This window comes from Sinohyriopsis cumingii, chromosome 13 (assembly GCF_028554795.1).
Source record: "Sinohyriopsis cumingii isolate HCF-2022 chromosome 13, ASM2855479v2, whole genome shotgun sequence".
Lineage (NCBI taxonomy): Eukaryota > Metazoa > Mollusca > Bivalvia > Unionida > Unionidae > Sinohyriopsis > Sinohyriopsis cumingii.
The window spans coordinates 61,135,427-61,155,734 of NC_142973.1; the positions used below are offsets into that span (position 1 = coordinate 61,135,427).

General features: G+C 34.2%; 1 protein-coding gene across 1 annotated transcript in view; it reads right to left on the bottom strand.

The window, feature by feature from the left end:
• LOC149785682 (DNA repair protein Ku70-like) overlaps positions 1-20,308 on the bottom strand; it is an 87,965-nt gene that overhangs the window by 7,159 nt on the left and 60,498 nt on the right. The window contains exons 14-18 of the mRNA XM_089979519.1: positions 14,583-14,671; positions 13,077-13,205; positions 9,282-9,393; positions 4,438-4,599; positions 610-710 (exon numbers count right to left, since the gene is read on the bottom strand). Of these exons, the coding sequence (XP_089835645.1) occupies positions 610-710; positions 4,438-4,599; positions 9,282-9,393; positions 13,077-13,205; positions 14,583-14,671 (593 nt within the window). The remainder of the gene's footprint in view (positions 1-609; positions 711-4,437; positions 4,600-9,281; positions 9,394-13,076; positions 13,206-14,582; positions 14,672-20,308) is intronic.

Consider the following 20,308-nt stretch of genomic DNA (forward strand, 5'->3'; position numbering starts at 1 on the left):
GGAAACCACTTTTCTTCTTTCAACCAGTTAATATGACCTTTGACATTCTCACTCTTAAAATTGATAGGCTTCTTCCTTATCCCAAGTACATGCCAAGATTGACAACTTGAGTTATTATTATTGTCCAGAAACCATTTTTCTTCTTTCATTCACAGTGAACCTGATTTTTTATCTTTTGATCTGGAGATGATAGGGTTCTCCCTTACTCCAAGTGCAAGCCATCAAAAAAGTTTGGTAACTGTAAATCATCAACAACTTGAGTTGTCTGAAAACAAAATTACTAAAAGGCAGATGGATGGACAACATTGTAAAAAAATATACAATACCTTATGACATACACATAAAACCTCAGATAAAGACCAAAAATGTACGAATGATGTACCTTATATGTACAAAGTCTGCTCTTTCAGACCCCCTCCCAGTGGGTAGGTGCTATGAAACCCACTCCAACTGTTGAAGATGCAGCAAGGCTGTACATCTTAATATGTTTTTATATATGTGGATGTTGATACTGATGCTGAGTAGTACAATTGTGACCCTCTACTTCAAATACGGGCAAGCTACAAAAAGAAGAGATTTTAAAAAAATATTACTTGAAAGAATGCTCACTTTGTGCTTTGCCCCAGGTGTATAGCCATCAGGGAAGACTTGATCCTTGAAGTTCTGGATCTCTTTTCCCGCTTTCTTTTCCATCCTCTCTACATCTGGCACTGTAGTATGGTTAAAAAAACTAAAATTATCTGGACATGTTACTGTCTGAATTCTTTTATTACCTCGATAAGGTTTTAATTGGAAGGCCAAAAGTCCTGATCCTGTATTCAACAAGCTCCTCGACTCAAAATCTGATAGTTTACCATAAAAAATATATAAATACAAGAAATTTCCAAGTAGCAATACATTTAGATATTAATGTCTGTTAGGTTTATACGGTTTATTTTATAGCAATTTATGACAAAAGCAATTCTGAGTTTCAGTGCAAATTCAAATTGTGGAGTTTTGTCAATGCAGAGATTGGGCAATGGCTTTTATTGGTATTGAATAAGCAAAAAATCTTGTTCAAGAAAAGAATGACTTTTTATTTATAGCATTTGTTTTCACAAGATCACTGTACTATTTATGTTAATATTGTATCAGAATCTGTCCTTATTTAGTATTTATGATAACACCGCAGGATATCACCAAGTTAGGAAATTTATGGAATGCATGCAAATGTATTTCACTATATTATTCTGTGGCTTTGTCCAATAAAATCTGTAATTTTTGTCATGTGATAAATATAATTATACATATGTGTGCTCATTTTGAATGAAATTTACGAAAACAGCAGAATAATTCAAATTCTTTGCTCATCAAGGCCTTATTCAATTCATTTCATGAATTTCACACTAAATGATCACTCACGTAAGATATTCTATATCCTAGAAATTACTTCCTGCAACAGCATCAATGAACAAGCCTGATATTTTATTTAACTAAGACTATGTGACTGCAGGATAGCTTGAAATTTAATAAAAACAAAAATATGTCACCATAATTTAAAAATTACAAAGTACAAGAAAGGTATTCACAGGTAACTAACGTAAAATGAAATTAAGAGTGGTGTTACATCTTGCCGATAACGTCAGTATGAACATTGTCTCAATTACAGCTTATCAGTGAAGACAGTGACCTGCTTTTTGTGTACCAAAAAACTCCAACACACAAGTTTTAAGTATATAACATACAAGTATTTCTATTGTTGTACCATGGCCATTTCTGTTTAAGTTTGGTGAAATTTTCGACATAAACACAGGGCATTCCCGTGGTTAATAGACAGAGAGTCTACAAGACTTTTCATCTTTCTAAATAAGGGATTATGGATCTGTCTCATGGAAAATATATTAAGACTTTCCGTTTAAAATATGAGTATGTGGAACTTAAAAAAGATTTTTAAATCATGGGGTCCCAAAAGAGATACTCAAGTCAGCAAGGTGCATCTTCTGATTCAGGGAAAACCATATAAAATACTAAGTAGTGGTGTTAAAGGATACAAATTTCTTATAGGAAAAATCTGTCATTTTAAATAATGTTAATAAACCAATGAGTAGTGGAAGCAGTTAGGGGTGAAACGATTCATCGATAAACCTATGCATCAATATGTTTGCTGTAACGATACACATATCGATACAAGAGATGGAGAATTTATACAAAACAATACCTATCATATATAAGTTATTTTAGTCTACAGCAGTCAAGAATAATTATTTTTAGTTTGCCTTGTTATTCTTTAAATATAAAATTCATCTGAAACAGCATCTGCAGTCCTAGGCAGTAATTTGTATTAGTAAGAATGAAAAAGACTACAGAGAATACTTGCTTGCTGTCTGAAATTAAAACAAAGTGACATGGTTCATAATCTACCCCACCCCAATTCCATGCTAATTATCTTAACCCAGCAGCATGTTCAGCATATAGTATACATTCCAAACGTGTTCCACATGTACAACTAAGTATTTTACTCATCATTTAATATCCACTTGTATGCAAAGTTTCTATGTTGAATTGTATCTTGTTTACTTAGGTCGATTTGAAAGATATACTACCAATGTATCACACGGTAAAAAATGTTGCGTTGAAATCTCATTGGTGGTTATTGCTCGTTCCAGTCCAGGTTAAATAATAACAACTACCAATCAGGAATTAGTGTAGCTTTTATCCTGTATGACAAACATGAAGTACTAGCAAAGCAACAGAGAAACTTTGTGCAAAAGTGATTGATAGGTATTACATAAACAGAGATGCTGTCAGGGTGTGCAATTGCGTGAGATGTGCAAAATTTATACGAATTCACATACTTGGAGAACTGTGATGCGATGGACAAAATAGACGGCATGAGGGTCAATCTCCCTTTCAGTGGTATTTCAAAATTAAACGTAGAAAGGGCAGAATACTGAGCATTATTAAAACAGACAATTTAAAAGTAAAATGCAATTTTCATTTTCTTTTATCAATCAATTTAGCCCTGCCAATCATTTGCCACAAAACCATATATCCATATCATGGTTAAGAGGAAAAATTGAATAAATAAGGATGAAAAAAATGAAATTACGAAGTAAAGATATTTATTTTGAATACCTGTCTAAACAAGCAGACTATGGCATTGATGGACTAAAAACCCTAATACTGCATTATAGAACAGATAAGAAATCTGGCATGGTAGTCAGTAAACTACTGATTCAAGAAAGTAAATTTAAGTTAGTGAAAAATCCTATTATGGCGCAGATGTATACAAACAATAATATATGTGGGCTCTGGAAAATTGTACATAATTGTCTCAAAGATCAGTTTCCTAACATACTCAAGTTGACAAAGCTAGCTATGTATATGCCCCTTCAGAAGGAAGCACAGAACAATATTCATACACAGATAAGGAACAGAGTGTGCTCAGAAATAATTAACAGATTAATACTTATACAACAAGAGGTGACATCTTTTAAAGATTTTGATTTCAGTAGAGCTCTAAATATTTGAAGCAGGAAGAAAGCAAGACAGATATTGAAGTGTTAGATAAATATTTAACTATGACCATTTCCTCCTCGTCTTTTCTCCTCTTCCATTCTTTCTGTGTCAATGGGTGAAGCCCCCCTTAGGATAAAAAACTGGCAGCATCTCTCCTTAATTTGTACATTTTTATGCAGAGATATCTAACCAGTGAGTGAAGGTGTTAATCAAATAAGTAAAATTAGCACAGAATCAGCAAGGAGGCAGATTTTAAACTGCTCAAGTTTATCACCTTCTGTAAAATTAAACATAACATATAGAACAGGACAGGGTGTTGTCAATAGTTTTCCTTTTTCACTAACAAATACAAGTACTTGTGGCTGCAGCAGTCTTTTGCATCTGCAGAAGGTATACTGTGATAGATTTTGTTGGTATTTATCCTCATTCCCATGTCCATATTTGTTCTAGATGAGATATTTTTTACACAAGGAAATTGCTTTAGTTCTTCTGTTTGGAATATAACTTCATAATGTCTTCGAAGTTTAAGTGAGACATGAAATGGGTAATAAGATGTTTTCAAACCATGCAAAACAAAGGGCCTAGTGGCTAAAGTGACGTAAATGGCCTAAAACGTTTAATAAACTTCACCAACAACCAACAGGTAGTCTGTTTGAAAGTATTTTTGTTTTCTTGCCATTGATGAGAATTGCATATAATAAATGATAACTATATCTTTATCTATAATCTGCAAACTGGAAATACAACCAGTATGTCAACATATATAATGTGGCAGCACCTACCTTCCAAAGATGGAAAGACCATCAAGTTCATATGTGTATCGATATGTATCATATTGCAGGTGATTTATTGTGAATCATATTTATACATGGCACATGTGTATCGTTTCACCCCTAGAGGCACATAAAAAGAACAATTTTCAACCCTATATCTGCTTACAAGTGTAATCAATCATCTCCTCTTGAATATCTCGATCTAAAGCCAAGGCTTCAATGTTCCTCCAGTACTTCTGAAGGACGGGGTTTTCAAAATTCTCACTGCTGAATGGAAACTGCAGCTTTCTGATCATCTCTTTGGCCTTATCAATCTGCTCTGCATTGGCTGTAAAGAAATGTTAAGTTTCTGACCAATTATCTGGCAAGGACTATTCTGGAATTGGAAATCTGGAGGAGTGGGAGGCAATACCCTCATCCATCTGAAAACATGGAACTGCAGCTGCACTGTTTAAAAAGAATTTCCAGGAATTTAAGATAAGGCCATTCTTCTCTTTAACTGCTGAGTGTTGAAGAGGTCTCTGATATTCTTGAGTGACAAGATTTTCTAATTAGCCACTGTGTCAGCCATATTGGTTTTAAGATCAGCACAATTTTTGTTTTGGAAAAAAACGAGACAAGATTAGAACAATTTTGGTGAAAACTCCACAATGATATCACCATCCATTCAGGAGAATTAGTGAGAAGATTTTCAATATGCTCATTGTGGCAGCCATTGTCAGAAAGAATAGCAATAAGACAGATGCTTGTCAGATCATACTTTTTATTTATGACCAATTAGACATCACAAGTCTTCTGGTAGGAACCCTATTCCAATGTGGTTTTCCTTTCAGAAGGTGCAGCAATAACAAAAACATTTTCAAGATGGCTACTGTGGTGGCCATATTTGGGCATCAGATTGGCACCAACTAGCCAGCATAAGGTGTTTATTAAAAAAACTATGTTACTATCCATTCAGTAGGACCAGTGATAACAAGATTTTCATGATAGCCATTGTTGGGAGTCATACTGGAAGTTCAGGCGGAACCATTTTCATTAGACCAATCAGACATGATAAGAAGTCTTCTGGTGAAAACCCTATGTCAAGCAGGGATTTACAAATGTTATACAAGTCAGCTTGCTCGGGGCAAGCTAACGGGAATCCTGAACCTGCCCTTAGAAAATCTGAGCTTGACCAAACATAATATCCCAACATGAGTAAAACAATAAGTATGGTATTTTTAAGGAAATCTGTATTTAGTGAAACTTTTCTTTCCTTTGTATCTCTGTTGGTACCTTACAACCATACAATGATAGCTAAAGTTATCTAAAAATATATATACATACAACAATACAAACAGATAAATATGTAAATTAGAAACAGTTAGAATGTAGATACAGTTGGAAGAGCAAAATAAACAGATACAGGGATAGGTACAAACGATTCTGGAAATGGATACATTTTTAGTGAGAGAGAATTGAAGCATGTCTGTTTGTAATGATTTATTTATTTTTACAACTCAAGGATTTGTCAACACTTATTGTACATTTACTATTATCATATAGTAACCTTAAATGGGTGAATGCATCAAATATTTGAGAATCCAACTTTTCAGAATGATTTGGCAACACTTATTTTTGCCCATTTTATTGTTAGCCAAACAGTATGTATCTCCTGTAATTATTACATACACAATATATCAATGCCCACTGTCGGTTCTACTTCTTCCTAACATTAATCATGCTTTGATTGAAATCTTCCTGTTAATGAATCATTAGAGAGGAGTGCCTTTTATTTCCAAGCACAAACCTGTCAAAGAAATCTCATGAGTTTTGTTCTTATCAAAATAACTATTAAAGGACCCATACTTTTCAGGATTCATTAAACAGATTAAATGAAAGACAACACATTAATGTGTTGCACAGTTAATTAGTTTGATAGAGGAAGGTATTTATTACTGTAATACCTATTAAGCCCCCATTAAGCTTGAAAATTCATGTCCCCTTCCCTAATGCCCCTCAATGAAATGGTTGTTGTTGTTGTTATAGGGTTTAACACTATTTTTCAGCACAAGATAACCATACATGGCGGCCAGTATTAATGGTGGTGGAAGAACCCAGGAAAACCCCAGATAGAATCACCAACCCATGAGAAGCTACCGGCAAGCTTTCTCACATACCCACATTAGCTGAGTGTGAAACTGGAACCCATGCAGACAGAGGTGTGATGGCAGTGATCTGTAATGGTGAGTGCTTTAGACCACTCAGCCACTTGGGGCCCCCAATGAACTTTTAAGTCCCAAATGTAATGCATAATGAGTTTTCTATAGAAACAAGCATATCCTGTAGACAGACTGCATTCGATACAGTCTCTAGTCTGTGCAAAGATGAACACTAATGATACCTGCATTACCTTCAACCCCCTCTACTGAACTACTGAGAGTAGTAAAGACTGCATTTAATTAACATATATTATGCCATCCAATGAATTTTAAAGACAGAAATTTCTTGTATGTTTTTATTTAATCTCAGTATGGTTGTGACTACATGAGTGCTAGCACATGTGTATGCGTATAGCGATAATATTGGAGAATGTGAAGTCAACCAACTATTATTTTGGTAAGTGTATTAAATGCTTGGAAGAAAACAGACAAATTATTGTCTTTTATTCAGACTTGAATATCCAATAATTTTCTAGATAGGCTTGCATCCAAATAATTTTACAATGAGCATCATCATGTGCTCAGTGTGCTGTATTACATTTCTCTCATATTCTTCTTTTAAATTTTGTGAAGTGGTGATTATGTGTCCTTTTTATTTTTGATCTGACATGTCTAGAAATTTGAAAAGATCCATATGTCCTAACATTTTCCTTCAAAATAATATCCACAACTTGCACCGTAAAGCATTTTGCTTAACAACATGGTACAATTTTTTTTTAAAGTAACTAACTAGCTTATCAAGATAATGAATCTGTGATGCAAAGTTCAAACCTGTCTGTTTTCCTGGAAATGGGTCATATATAGTTGCTACAAATAGCAAATAACGGACATACTCTTACACTATTCTTATGCAACAGTCATCATTTTAAGAATATTCTCAAATTTATATGAGTGGAATTAATGAGGTGACATGATAATATAATGACAAAAGCAACTTTTTATTGCCTTATTTTTATATTTTATTGTGCCTAAAGAGCATAATCAAAATACTGGCAAGCATACAACATAATTTTGTGAAATAAAAAGCAAAATGATTATGCCAAAAAGCATAATGGTTGGCATATATGATCACATACAAATACACATACTTGCCTATGCAGTTAATATTGACTACAAGCAAATGTCTATTGATGGAATTAATGAACTGTGTCCAGTGTGTCTGTTACAAAATGTAGTTTTTAACTTTTGTGAGTAATTGTTTGAAAATGATATGGTGCTTCTTTTATTTTTTGAACTTCTATTTTCATTCATATTGATTTAATATAAGACACACTAAGTAGAACACCACAAACACAGAATGGTTAACCACTTAACACTGAACACATAGCCATTCACATACTGCCTAACAATAAAATGAGTGGGAAATATAAACTAAGTGAAATGAGGACCCAGCAAGAGATAATTCAAGCATAAAAATGTATTTACAGTTGATCATAGTCATTACTGTGATTTAATTAACATAGCTACAATTGTTTCTATTGTCCTTTTCTAATTTTCCCTTTTCTGCAGGTTAGTGTGACTACATTTTGCCATGATCCCAATGTCCTGAGATACTGTTGCCTGACACAGGCAAAAAATCTGCCATGCTGTTTTTTTCATGGATTTTTCTGAGATCTTTCTATGATGGTCCATCAGCGATTGATAGATCGACTGTTCTATTGATCAATCGAGAGAGAGATGTGGTGGTAGGGTTGGGGAGACTTACCATAAAGGTATTTATTCTTGACCATCTCTATGTTTTCTTTAACAGTCGATTACTTCAGCCTTACCAAGCAACAAAGTGAGACAGAAAGGCTTCAAGGGAGGGGTAAAGTTGCCTTCTGACATTTTAATATTAAATAATCTTTTTTTACATGCCTATTAATTGGTTTTATAAAATAGAAAGAAAGAAATACAAAACAGGATTGAAACAGATTACAGTACGTGTCCTCCTCCTAACCAATATATGTACTGTACAATCTTGACAGGCTATTGCAAATCTGTATCATTGGTATTGTGAACACTGTATTAAAATCCCATGGAATGTGTACACCTAACCATTATGAAGTCCCAGGTTCTTATAGGTTACTTGGTGCAAGTTCAGTTATCTTTTCCTCTAATTCCACAGACTTCCCTGCATTCTCTCCCTTATGCATGAGAGAGAGAGAGAGAGAGAGAGAGAGCAGAGACAATTTCAATGAAATGTGTACTGTATTCAATTCAAGACAGATATTACTAATATTTTTATTGTTATTTAGTACATAGCTAATGATTAATCAGTGGAATTTCATCACAGATTTAGAGAATATAGAAGTGATAGCCTGCTGTTGACTTAAAACCAAATTTTGAAACAATATTTATATATGTGTATTAATGTGCCATGGGCAGATCATAGTTTGATATACCAACTGTACTGGTATATCAAATTGCTTTATACCATCAGTTTGAAAGCCATGTTATTTTTAATAAACACACACACACACAAAGATATATATATATATATATATATATATATATATATATATATATATATATATATATATATATGTAAGAATGTATGTTTGGGTAACACCATCTCGGTCAATGTCCAGAAAGGTGTATGCAACAAATTGCATGGGAATCTAAGTAGTTCTTGTTACACTTTCATGTTATATTTGTCTGCTGAAAACCCACACAATATTATTTTATTTTCCTTTTGTACACTGTTTCTATTACTGCTAAAAATGTTTCAGTTAAAAAAATTCCGAGTGTCTGGACAACTACTCTGCCAATGAAAGAGTAAAAACTAAGATCAAAATGGTGGTTAACTTTACCAAAAATCTAATTTTACCTCTAGGCATGTTCTCCAGTGTCACTTTTCTGAAATCATCAGCAAAGGGGAAATAAATGACATGGAAACCAGGTGGAGTTATCTGCACTTTGTGCTCATCCAATTCTTCTTCCTGAAGAACAAAGTTACAATTTTAATAAAGAGGTGCTCTACAGATATTATGAACTTTTATGAGAGTGACAGGTGTAAGGTGAAGTTGTTTGCATTAGTAACATGCAGGATGGAGAGAACGTTGGCATACCTATATGTCACTTTCATGTATTGTGGCTGAAATTCCTTTGGATATTTGAAATTTGGATATTGTATACCTGTCAACCCCTTGAGATGAAAACCTGTATGCAAGACCAAAAAATCTTACACGGAAAAATGTATTCATACATTATGTAAGATCAAGTTTTAAAACAACAAATGCCATACACGAACTAATTTTACACATATTTATGTAATTATTTACAGTATGAAACTTTATATTATTCTTTTGATTTTGGGTGTAACTCACACAAACACACATTATTATATGCAACACATGCACCCTTTGCACTTCTTAAAATGTAATCAGGGGTTTTAAAGTCTATGTAGCAGATGTCAATGTTTATTTTACACTGAAAAATTATGTTAGTGTGTCTGCATTCAGGGACTTCACTCATCAGGCAACATGCAATAATCCTCAAACCACAGGAGTCTGATGCTTTATCAGTAAAAAACAGTGAAATCCCTGACGACATGACATCACCTAATCCATATCATAAATTTCATCATGCTTTATTGATAAAATGTCAGAATCCTGTGCTCAAACTCATCTTTAAGCACTTTCTGATCCAGGTGTGGAGCAATTAAAAAAATGAAAGTGTCGCTACTAGTAAAAAAAAATGGATATGTGCAAGGTGTTTTGAAAAAACAATTTTCAAGGTGTAATACATGTATTAACTTTTTTGGATTTATCATGGTCTCATTATTACATATTTATATTTTTCCCCTACCAACCCTAATATACTACTCCTGGAGCTGTCCAAAAATTGAAATCTAAAAATGAAAAAAATTGCAAAAGTAGCAGTCCAGAAGTATATACCTCATAAGCTGGTGATCTATGAAAATTGTTCATCTGGTATTTGAAAAGTTATAAATTTGATATATGGTGTGCTGATAATGGTCAAAAAGTTGATATATATTTGCTGTGCAAAAAATATTTGAGCCAAGAGATTGACGTCACAAAGTATCTGTTCTACTTCTGCAAAAAAGGACCTGTTTTGATCTCCAGGTCTAATGTTAATTTTCCAAAGCATATTAGAGTTATCCCCACCTTGCTTATGCACAACTAAAAAATATTCTGGATTGTGCTTGATTTTAAACATTTTTTTAACATCCAGACTCTCGAAATTTAAAAATAATTAGTCTAAAGAACACTATCTTTATCAGTTATTAAAATAGTGAAAACAAATTTCGCCAAACAAGATGATAACAGCTTCAGAAAATGGAATAAATGAATTAAAAATATAACAAATGTAAAACAAAATGTTATTGGCCCTTTTTTAAACAATTGATATCTTAAGTCCAGTAAATAAAAATGACCAAGCGGAGTAAGCAGTTGTTTGATGGGAAAATCTGAAATAAGGCCAAGCTGTATATTCTATAACACAATTACCCCCATCAATCATTGTAAAATAAAGGGAATAAAAAGTTCTTTTTAACAATACCCAAGATATACAAGGTCCTTTTTAAATAGCCAGTACAGCCAGTGAGAAAAACCTGAGAAATTCTTTTTAAAAAAAATACAACCCTATGCAAAATATGAAACTGCATAGTGCCACCAAAAGTGGTGCAAAACAAAACAATAAAAGGACACAATGGGCCTGACACTGAGCACTTAGCTTAAATTCTTTCCAAAGATTAAGGCATAATTAGCATGCATAGATCTCACTTACAATCAAGTCATCTAAGATGATATTATAAACCTTTTGACCCTTAATTAAAGTCAGATGAGAGGTAGAGGTAGCAAGTTCAGTCTCTCATCACCTCATTAACAGTTACAAATCTCAAGTACAGGACCTTTTCAAGATGATCAAATTTGGTTTCCATAGTAACAAGTTTCATCCAACACATACAACATTACCTCTTAAATGTGTAGATGTTGCTCATTATCAAGATCTTCAAACGTCTTCAGGATACAAGTTATTTAACAAGTTTTATCAAAATCTGATCAGAAATAATCACTAAAGGGTTGATAAAATCAGCTAATCAAATGCAAGATTACTTCTTTAATTTGTTGATCAGGGGTCCCAAAATTATAATGATACTTCAGGGTCTAATAATGGATACACAATTGTGAAATTAACATTGATTTCAATAGGTACACTTATGTACAGATTAGGAGAACTGAAATTCCATGACATGTCAAAGACCGGTTTTCAATGACCACTCATGATATAAAGTGTTCTACTTCAGTTACTAATTTAAATACAATAAATAAATAAATACAAAAATACAGAAATAAATAAATGTAATAAAATATGAAAGGGAAATTGATAAGTAGCCTCTTCTGTAAGCTGATAAGCATTAACAAAAAGCAATAGGTTTTATTATTTACCATTAGAATTTAATGACTTGGATGCGAGATCATCCACTCCAAAGAAAGAATCATAATTTAATATGGCAAAAGCAGCATTTAACTCTTTAATAGTTAACTCACAATCAAAAATGATTCTTTCCTTCTCACTCACTTTTGGTATATCTCAACCACTGCAGAAAGACTGGACATCATCTTTTATTTATTAACTTTCTATTGCTTGAATGAATGTTTTGATAATATAATTTTAGTTCATTTAAGATTTATCTTTGAACAATAATAATCCTATTCTATACTATTAATGAATTCATCTAAAATGGCTTTACCTTTATCTACATTAAGAGAACATTTAAAGTATTTTTCCTTCCTGTATCCTTTTTCCCCACAAACATAAAAGTGCAGCTTTGGTAATATGAAGCATTAAAATATGAATTTCTCTTTCGAAATCCATAAACTTCTTTCCTTGAGACTCAGAAGTATACAGCTAAGTCATAGTGACATGTTCTGATTAACTCCTTAAATTCATGGATTGTTGAGGAACAATTTTTTGATCGCTGTTTATGAAATTCTCTAGTAAATTCCTGTATTGGAATATTTTTTTAAGTCCCATTGTATTTGACTATAATAACAATCATATGTTCCTGAAAGTTCATTATCTTAACTGATGGTTGTTACACTTTCAGTATGATGGTTCTCTATTTTATAAAATTCCACATGTACACATACACCATTATGATCTGGCTGGTTCGGGGGGTTTTCTGTTGCCCTTAATGACACTTTTATCACATTATCATGCTGAGGAAATGGAAGATAAGTGCCTTTCCCATGGATACACCAACACACCTGACCTGGGTGGGTAATAAATCCAGGGCCCTTAGATTACAAATCTGATGCTCTATCATTCAGATCCAAGTAAGCTATATGTTTATTTAAATAATCTACTTAACATTTATTATGTTTATTACCAGCAAAATTATATCCTTTCCATTACAATATACAGTACTGAAGTTTCAGTGTTGATCATTGGTCTTAATCTCTTAATCTATTATTAGGACTATTTAAAAGTTTAATTTCTGATTATGCATTGTATGGCATAGTTTAGTTAACCAATATTAACTACTTCCTATAAATAACTTCATTATTCTTAATATATTAATTTCTGTGCACTTTATTTATTTTGACCAGTCAAAAAGAATGCAATGTCTGCAGATGGGTAAAAAGAAAATTTGTACCTGAGGAAGGAGAGCCACAAATCTGGGGGGATAATTCTTCCCTCCAATATATTTACAAAAGGGAAAGACGTCTCTTTCCAAACATTTCTTCAGCAAAGCTGTAAACAGGGTTGTGCTGCCAATAATACTCTGAAAAAAATTTAGTTGATAAATTGATCAATGGTGCTAAAACAATGTATCAAAAACACAAAGAGAGTCTTCAAGAATCTCATCTGTAAAGAAACATTAACATTTGAATACTTTTTGGGGCTTATCTAAAATGTGTGCTATTTCATAAAAGATAATATTGTGCAGATTACTTTGCAGAGTGTAAATGTGTCAGTTACAAAGGAGAGTGAAACCAAATGTAAAATATAAATAGTCACCAGTTAAATATAAAATAACAATAGTCATTAGCTGATACTTACAACCAAATATAAAATAACAATAGTCCACAGCTGATACTTATAACCAAATATAAAATAACAATAGTCCACAGCTGATACTTATAACCAAATATAAAATAACAATAGTCTATAGCTGATACTTATAACCAAATATAAAATAACAATAGTCTATAGCTGATACTTATAACCAAATATAAAATAATAGTCTATAGCTGATACTTACAAACCAAATATAAAATAACAATAGTCCACAGTCAATACTTATAACCAAATATAAAATAACAATAGTCCACAGCTGATACTTACAACCAAATATAAAATAACAATAGTCCACAGCTGATACTTATATGTAAATATAAAATAACAACAGCCAATACTTATAACTAAATATAATATAATCCAGAGCTGATGAATTGTAACATAACATACCCAAAGTCTAAAACTGATATCATTAAATATAAAAAAATATCAGCAGTCCACAGATAATAACTAAATATAAAAGATCCATAGTCCACAGCCGATAATTATAACTAAACCTGATTCTAGTGTGAATGCTTAACTGTTTCATTTAGTGGTTGAATGGATTTTCCCCGACATTACTACTTTTATGGTCAGTGTGTTTGCTGCACGTCACTCATATATTCTTGATATTACAAAGTCAATCTTGCAGATTTTAATGCAAAAGTTTCCCATGGGGTATATCATTCACATCATCTCTACTGGTGGCATGATAAAATCCTACCAACACATGAAGCTAATGGCTCAGAATTCTTTAATGAGACTAAACTAAAATGTGCACACCATCAGGCAGCTGAGTAACTGTTCTGACCATGTTGTTGTAGGGTTTAACACCATTTTTCAGCACACAATAGGCTATACATGGCAACCAGTATTAAGGGTGGTGGAAGAACCCGGGAAAACCCCAGAAAGAACCACTGACCCATGAGAAGCTACTGGCAAGCTTTCTCACACACACTGGCTGAATCCGAGACTCGAACCCACGCAGACAGAGGTGAATTGGCCGTGATCCGTAACAGAGAGTGCTTTAGACAACTTGGCCAATCAAGGCCCCGTTCTGAGGAAACTTTCCAAATAAATAAGCAACAGGAGGGTAACTTACCGTTTCATCAGGGTAGACAAACTGAGCTGGCTTGACATGATAATGTTTCTTCAGGCAACTTCTGGGTTTGAATCCCATTAGGTAAAGACCTAATACAAGATAAAGAATTAAATAGCAGAATTAATCTATTTTATGAGAATCAATTTTCATGTGTTTGGCAAACACTAATCTTTTAATTCCTCCTACATATTTTTGATTATGGAAGTGCTCAAACTGCCTTAACCAAATGATTACTGTTCCTTGGGCTTTAAATCTGTAGTAGTCTAGGGTGTGGATTACTAACCTGAGGTTTCAGTAAGATAAAAATTTGCAGGAGAATTTAGAAAAGTGGCAGAAGGGTGTGTGTGTAGAGTGCTGTAGAGCAATGGTGGTGGGTAGGTTTGGGGTGAGTGTGCGGGATTTGTCTCCAAAAGCTGAATCATTGGTGTATCAAGTCCAACTGTCTTTCCTTGATGGAGAAATGCAAAAATTTGTTTGAAAATATTTTGATACTGATTACTGAACAATTGCAAGCATGTTCATAGTTCCTTGAATGAAATTATTTTTTTTCTAGCAAATAATTAACCAATCATGATACTTTAGGAGAACGACTCCATTAGTCCCCCTCTTATAAGGCCACCCCTAATGCAGCAGGGAAGTGGCCTTATAATGAGGGTGGCCTTTCTAGAGGGGGATGACAAATGCGAATAGTAAATACATATGAAGAAAGTCACAAGTACATTTAATTCTAAAACATTTAATATTTTCATTAAAAAATCACATGCATGTTGTGAAATAAATGTAAAACAAACTGTTTCATCATTTTCAAAAGAATGTTATGAATAACCACCGATATAGTTTTAAAACTATAATTATGTTACAGATCACATCATCTGTCACTTTGTTGGCAACAGTCTAAAAAACAAACCAGTCTCATCACAATTAAAAGTATCCTTGTAGTCATGTCCCCTGCATATATCGTTTAATCTTTTGTTCCAATCTTTGATGACTTCATTATTAATATCAACTGATTCTCCACTAAGGACAGAACACTTAATATTGTGTTGCAATTGAAATCTGGCCAACCATCAGTTACTTGCGGTAAAGTCATATCCCAATTCAACTAACAAAATTGTTGCTTTTTCTCAAATTCAAATCAGGATACAAACATCACCTGGTTCAAACAATCTTCCTTTCGCCATCCATTTCACCTTCCTACTTCTGCAGAATTGTTTCCTTATCTTTCATGATATTGTTTATCTGAGTGTTTCTGACATTATAGTTTTCTGCAAGGATCCTCGAACCCCCACCCCCTCGGCCAGTTGAATTACTTTCACTTTCTCTTCTAAACTGAGAATTTTTCTTTTGCTCGATGACATGTTGATCTTTTTGCAGTAAGTTATTCATGTTGCCAACTACAATACTGATAAAACAATTTTTTATGCATCTAAACAAATTGCCGTGTTTTTAAAGGAAGTGATCTTGTCACGTGACTCGTTAGTCACAGTCTGGTACCCTATTGTTTTTATACATTTCTTTACACTACATGAGAGAAGCCCAAACGGCTTCGATATGTACCATTAACATTACGCAGATCTGACCTCGTGGCTGTTAGGATTTGTAATTTTTACAGTTATTGTCTGTAGTAATAGCCACTAATTATCAAAGTGAACAAGCTCAACACCTTACTAAGGGAAGTCATAAAGACTATCAAACCATTTTCCTGCTGACTTGTGTATGTACATCGATACTGCCACTTCTCAGCTGTTATTACTGTTCAATAATTGTAATCTTAATAATCATCAGAGTGACTAAACCTGACATCTTATGATAACACAGCAGTAAGGCTAACTGGATTACATGTATTTACCCTTTTGTATGGATTAAAATTTGAGTCTTTCTCGGATTTATGGAATAAATGTGGCTTCTCATGAGGCATAAATGATATTATATTAACCTTAGTGGTACATGTACATTAGTTAATACTTCTTTCAGTAACGAAAACCTGACATCGGGAAACAGAAATCGGATTACTCAACACACGCCATGAATAAAGTATGGCCGCTTGTGAGGGGTAAATTTTATATTATTGCACTAATATGCTGACTGCGTTAGCCGGGTGGTCTTTTGTGAGGGGTACTTTTGAACACAAACTCGTCGGTGCCAAATCCGTAAGGAGCAGGTGGCCGTTGGTCAGGGGGGCTGTTCAAGAGGGGGAATACTGCAAATCCAGCCAATCTAGATATAACTTTTAGCTAAAAAGAGCTGTTATCTGCCTATCTATGTGGCAGTTTTGCAGAGTGATCTCCCGTTGACACGGGGATTGGCAGCAATTGGTTATCTCAGTTACTACTGAAGTATAAGTCATGCTCTCTATATGGATGGAAGCCTGTTCTTGGCGACGAAATAGGGAACCATCATAAGTGAAACTGACCTGTTTTGTTAGTACTGCATGTAATTCTGGTCCCCTGATAGGTAAAGTATTTTGCTGTTTCTACTTGCCGATGCTAATGTGATAAAGAAGCAGGTCTTGAATGAAAAGTGAGCCAAGTGAGGCTGTAGTTCTGAATGGGTTTCTTGGAATGTTTGTAGCTTATGAGACTCTGGACAGAGGTATTTTGAACGTGATGCTGAGTAATCAGAAACCATTTGTAAGGTCCAATGATTGTTGTGGAAAATTGTGTCCCAATCGGCAGCAAAGAACTGAAGCCTTCCTCCTATCATGATGTGTGAGAAAGGCGGCGAGGATATGATATAATTTTTTGAGAGATAGAGGTTGTCATGCAGAGAAACTTTGGCAAAAGCAATCGCTACTTCTCCGCATTTTGTCCACTTTGGTTCATGAGAATCATGGTTTTTGACATGAGGAGCTACACTAGGACAACTGGTCAGAGGTTTATGTTTTAGTTGTGTCCCTTGGTTCCTTTGTTGGTTTCCTGAAAAGACCCTATATCATTGTTGCAGTTAAGGGGTGGAAAAATCTGTCTTAGGGCCATCTCATTGTACCAGATGCACCGAGGACACCGAGTACATCAATTGTAAATATGCAGCTGCTGTGATGTATTCATTGGTTGAAGTATGATAAGCAGCTATGTTCAAGACCCGGGCCATTCTAGAGACTGACCATTCCATGTCTAGGTAGCAGCTCTGTTCAAGACCCGGGCCATTCTAGAGACTGACCATTCCATATCTAGGTAGCAGCTCTGTTCAAGGCCCGGGCCATTCTAGAGACTGACCAGTCCTTGTCTAGGTAGTGCAAATGGATACTTTGTTTTGTTCATTCACTTGCTGTTTATCATGAACTGCTGAAGAGTGGAACACCGAGGGAGCAAAGCTTAAAGGTATTGTCTACAATGAGGAGTCCTGTGGTGGTGACATATGTGCCACGGCTGTCTCTGATCATGTTGATTTCTGGTGTTTTGTAACTGGAGAGCCCTTTGTTGATTTTTCTCCTTTATCCACCAAAAATTCCAGCACTGAGGACAAGTCAGCATGTATGCTTATAGTGTCTTTATCCTTAGTTGTGCATTTCTGTGCTTTGCCAAGGTCTAATCTGTAAGACAAATAAAGCAGAATGTATAAACTGTTATAGCTCTGCACCTGTCTCTTATTATTGAACAAAAGGCTGGTGCAGAGCTATGCCTTATAGCATTATCTGGAAAATAGCAGACAATTTTAATAAAGTTATGAAGTGTCCATTTAAAAACCAAAGTAATTTACCATACTACCTGTGAGAGATTCAAGGACGTCCTGTAAGGTAAATGCAATGAAGCATGGCATAAGGCCACTAAAACTCACCCATTATGTAAAGGTCATTGTGGAATTAAACATGTATTAAGAGTTTATATAGTCTCAGGAACTTGCACAGTAACATAAATTAAAAGTACAGCCTGAACTTATCTGTAAAGTCGCATAGGCTTCATGTGCAAGTACCTAAGTACAATTAAATGTGTGAAGACAACAAAGTGTGGTGAAATTGTAATGGCAGAACTCTGTTGACATAGAAAGAAAGAAAAGTTGGAAATATAGATAGAGTATACTCTTTCTTTGTGAAGTGAGAACTCTATCAATGTTGACTCTGGCTTTTGCGAGGTCTCTCGTAATGAGAGAGTGCTTCCTGGCATGAGCAGAAGTAGTAACCAAGATATTCACGGCTTTTGCCACCAATCCCTATATCAAGGGGAGATCACCCTGTCCGACCACTGCCTAGGTGGGCAGATAACTTTTAGCTGTTTTCTGATAAAAGTCCTATCTGCGAGGGCTGGATTTGTGAGGTAGTAGTAGTTCTCCTAAGGTATTATGACAAGTTAATGTATTTAAAGAAGAAATCAGTATCTCCTCATATTTTGATATAAAAAAAATCTATATTACAAAATGTGTTAAAAAAAGCATGGGAAAAAAAACATAGGAAAATACCAGTTGTTACATGATCAAACACTATTGGCAATATGCAAAAATGAGGAATCAGCTAAATAAGAGCTCTGTATTGCAATGTGGCCAAAAATATTGCAGGCCTACTTTGTATTGTGATGTGGGCAAAGCCCTGGGCATAAATACTGCAGGTATACTTTGTATGCAATGTGGACAAAGCCTTCAACATAAATAATGCAGGATTACTTTGTATGTGATGTGGGCAAAGCCTTGGGCATAAATACCACAGGCCTACTTTGTATGCGACATGGGGGACATAAATATTGCAGACCTACTCTGTAATATTCTGTCTTTGAAGAAAAAATTTCCTCCTACTCAGCAATTCAACTTCCTTGCTCAAATTTAGTTTGACCTTCCAAACATCCACCCACCCACCCCAAAAAAGGGATTTGAAGGTCTCTGTTCTGTAAAATTAGGAACAGAATATAAGAACTAAACAAAAAAGCTTAACAAAAAAAGAGTATTTAATTTGATTCAAATATTTAGTTTTAACAAACATGTCATGATGCTACATGCACCAAGAGCATACCATTTAGCCAATACTGACCAATCTGCCATTTTGGCAGCCAATACCTCGACTGATGTTGATCATACATCCTGCTTACAACTATTTTATGTAGACCTTTCTGTTAAAATTCCCTTCAGTGGAGACTCAGTGCCTGAAGTGAATCACCACATGATTAGTCATGACTAACAAAATTATATTCAATATGTAGTAACTTGATAATCTCTGTATCCACAGTGTGGCCATGATAATATCATACTAAGTAATTCAATTCTAAGGTAACCAATCAGAACTCTTCTACTATATTTATCTTAGCAGAATTCCCTGATGTACATGCCATGTACGCTGAGCATGATACACTGTTGCAGATCAACTTACATTTAAGAACTGAAAATCAAACAGTTTAAACACGTAAATTTAGATACAAAAAATACAACTTCTATAAAGGCTAAGGAGATTAAAAACACAATTTTTTAGTTAAAAATGTCATTCACTGCAGAGTGAAGTATTAGAGTCACACTTGCAATCAAGTGCCAATTTTATTCTCTTATATGTGCTGAAACTGTTACAAATTATAAATAAGTTAGATTTGTTTCGAAGAGAATTGTTGAAAGTAGATTCAAATTCTATAACTGCTGTATATGTCACAACATGCGTGTTGCATACTTGTATTTTATGCTGATCAAATGCTTGTATCTGAGTGTATTTGGGTCAAAATGTAAGCAAAATGTTTGATATGTCACATGTACTGTACACTGTATCAGGAAGTATAGATTAGCCTATCTTATTACATTTATTTCATACCATCCTC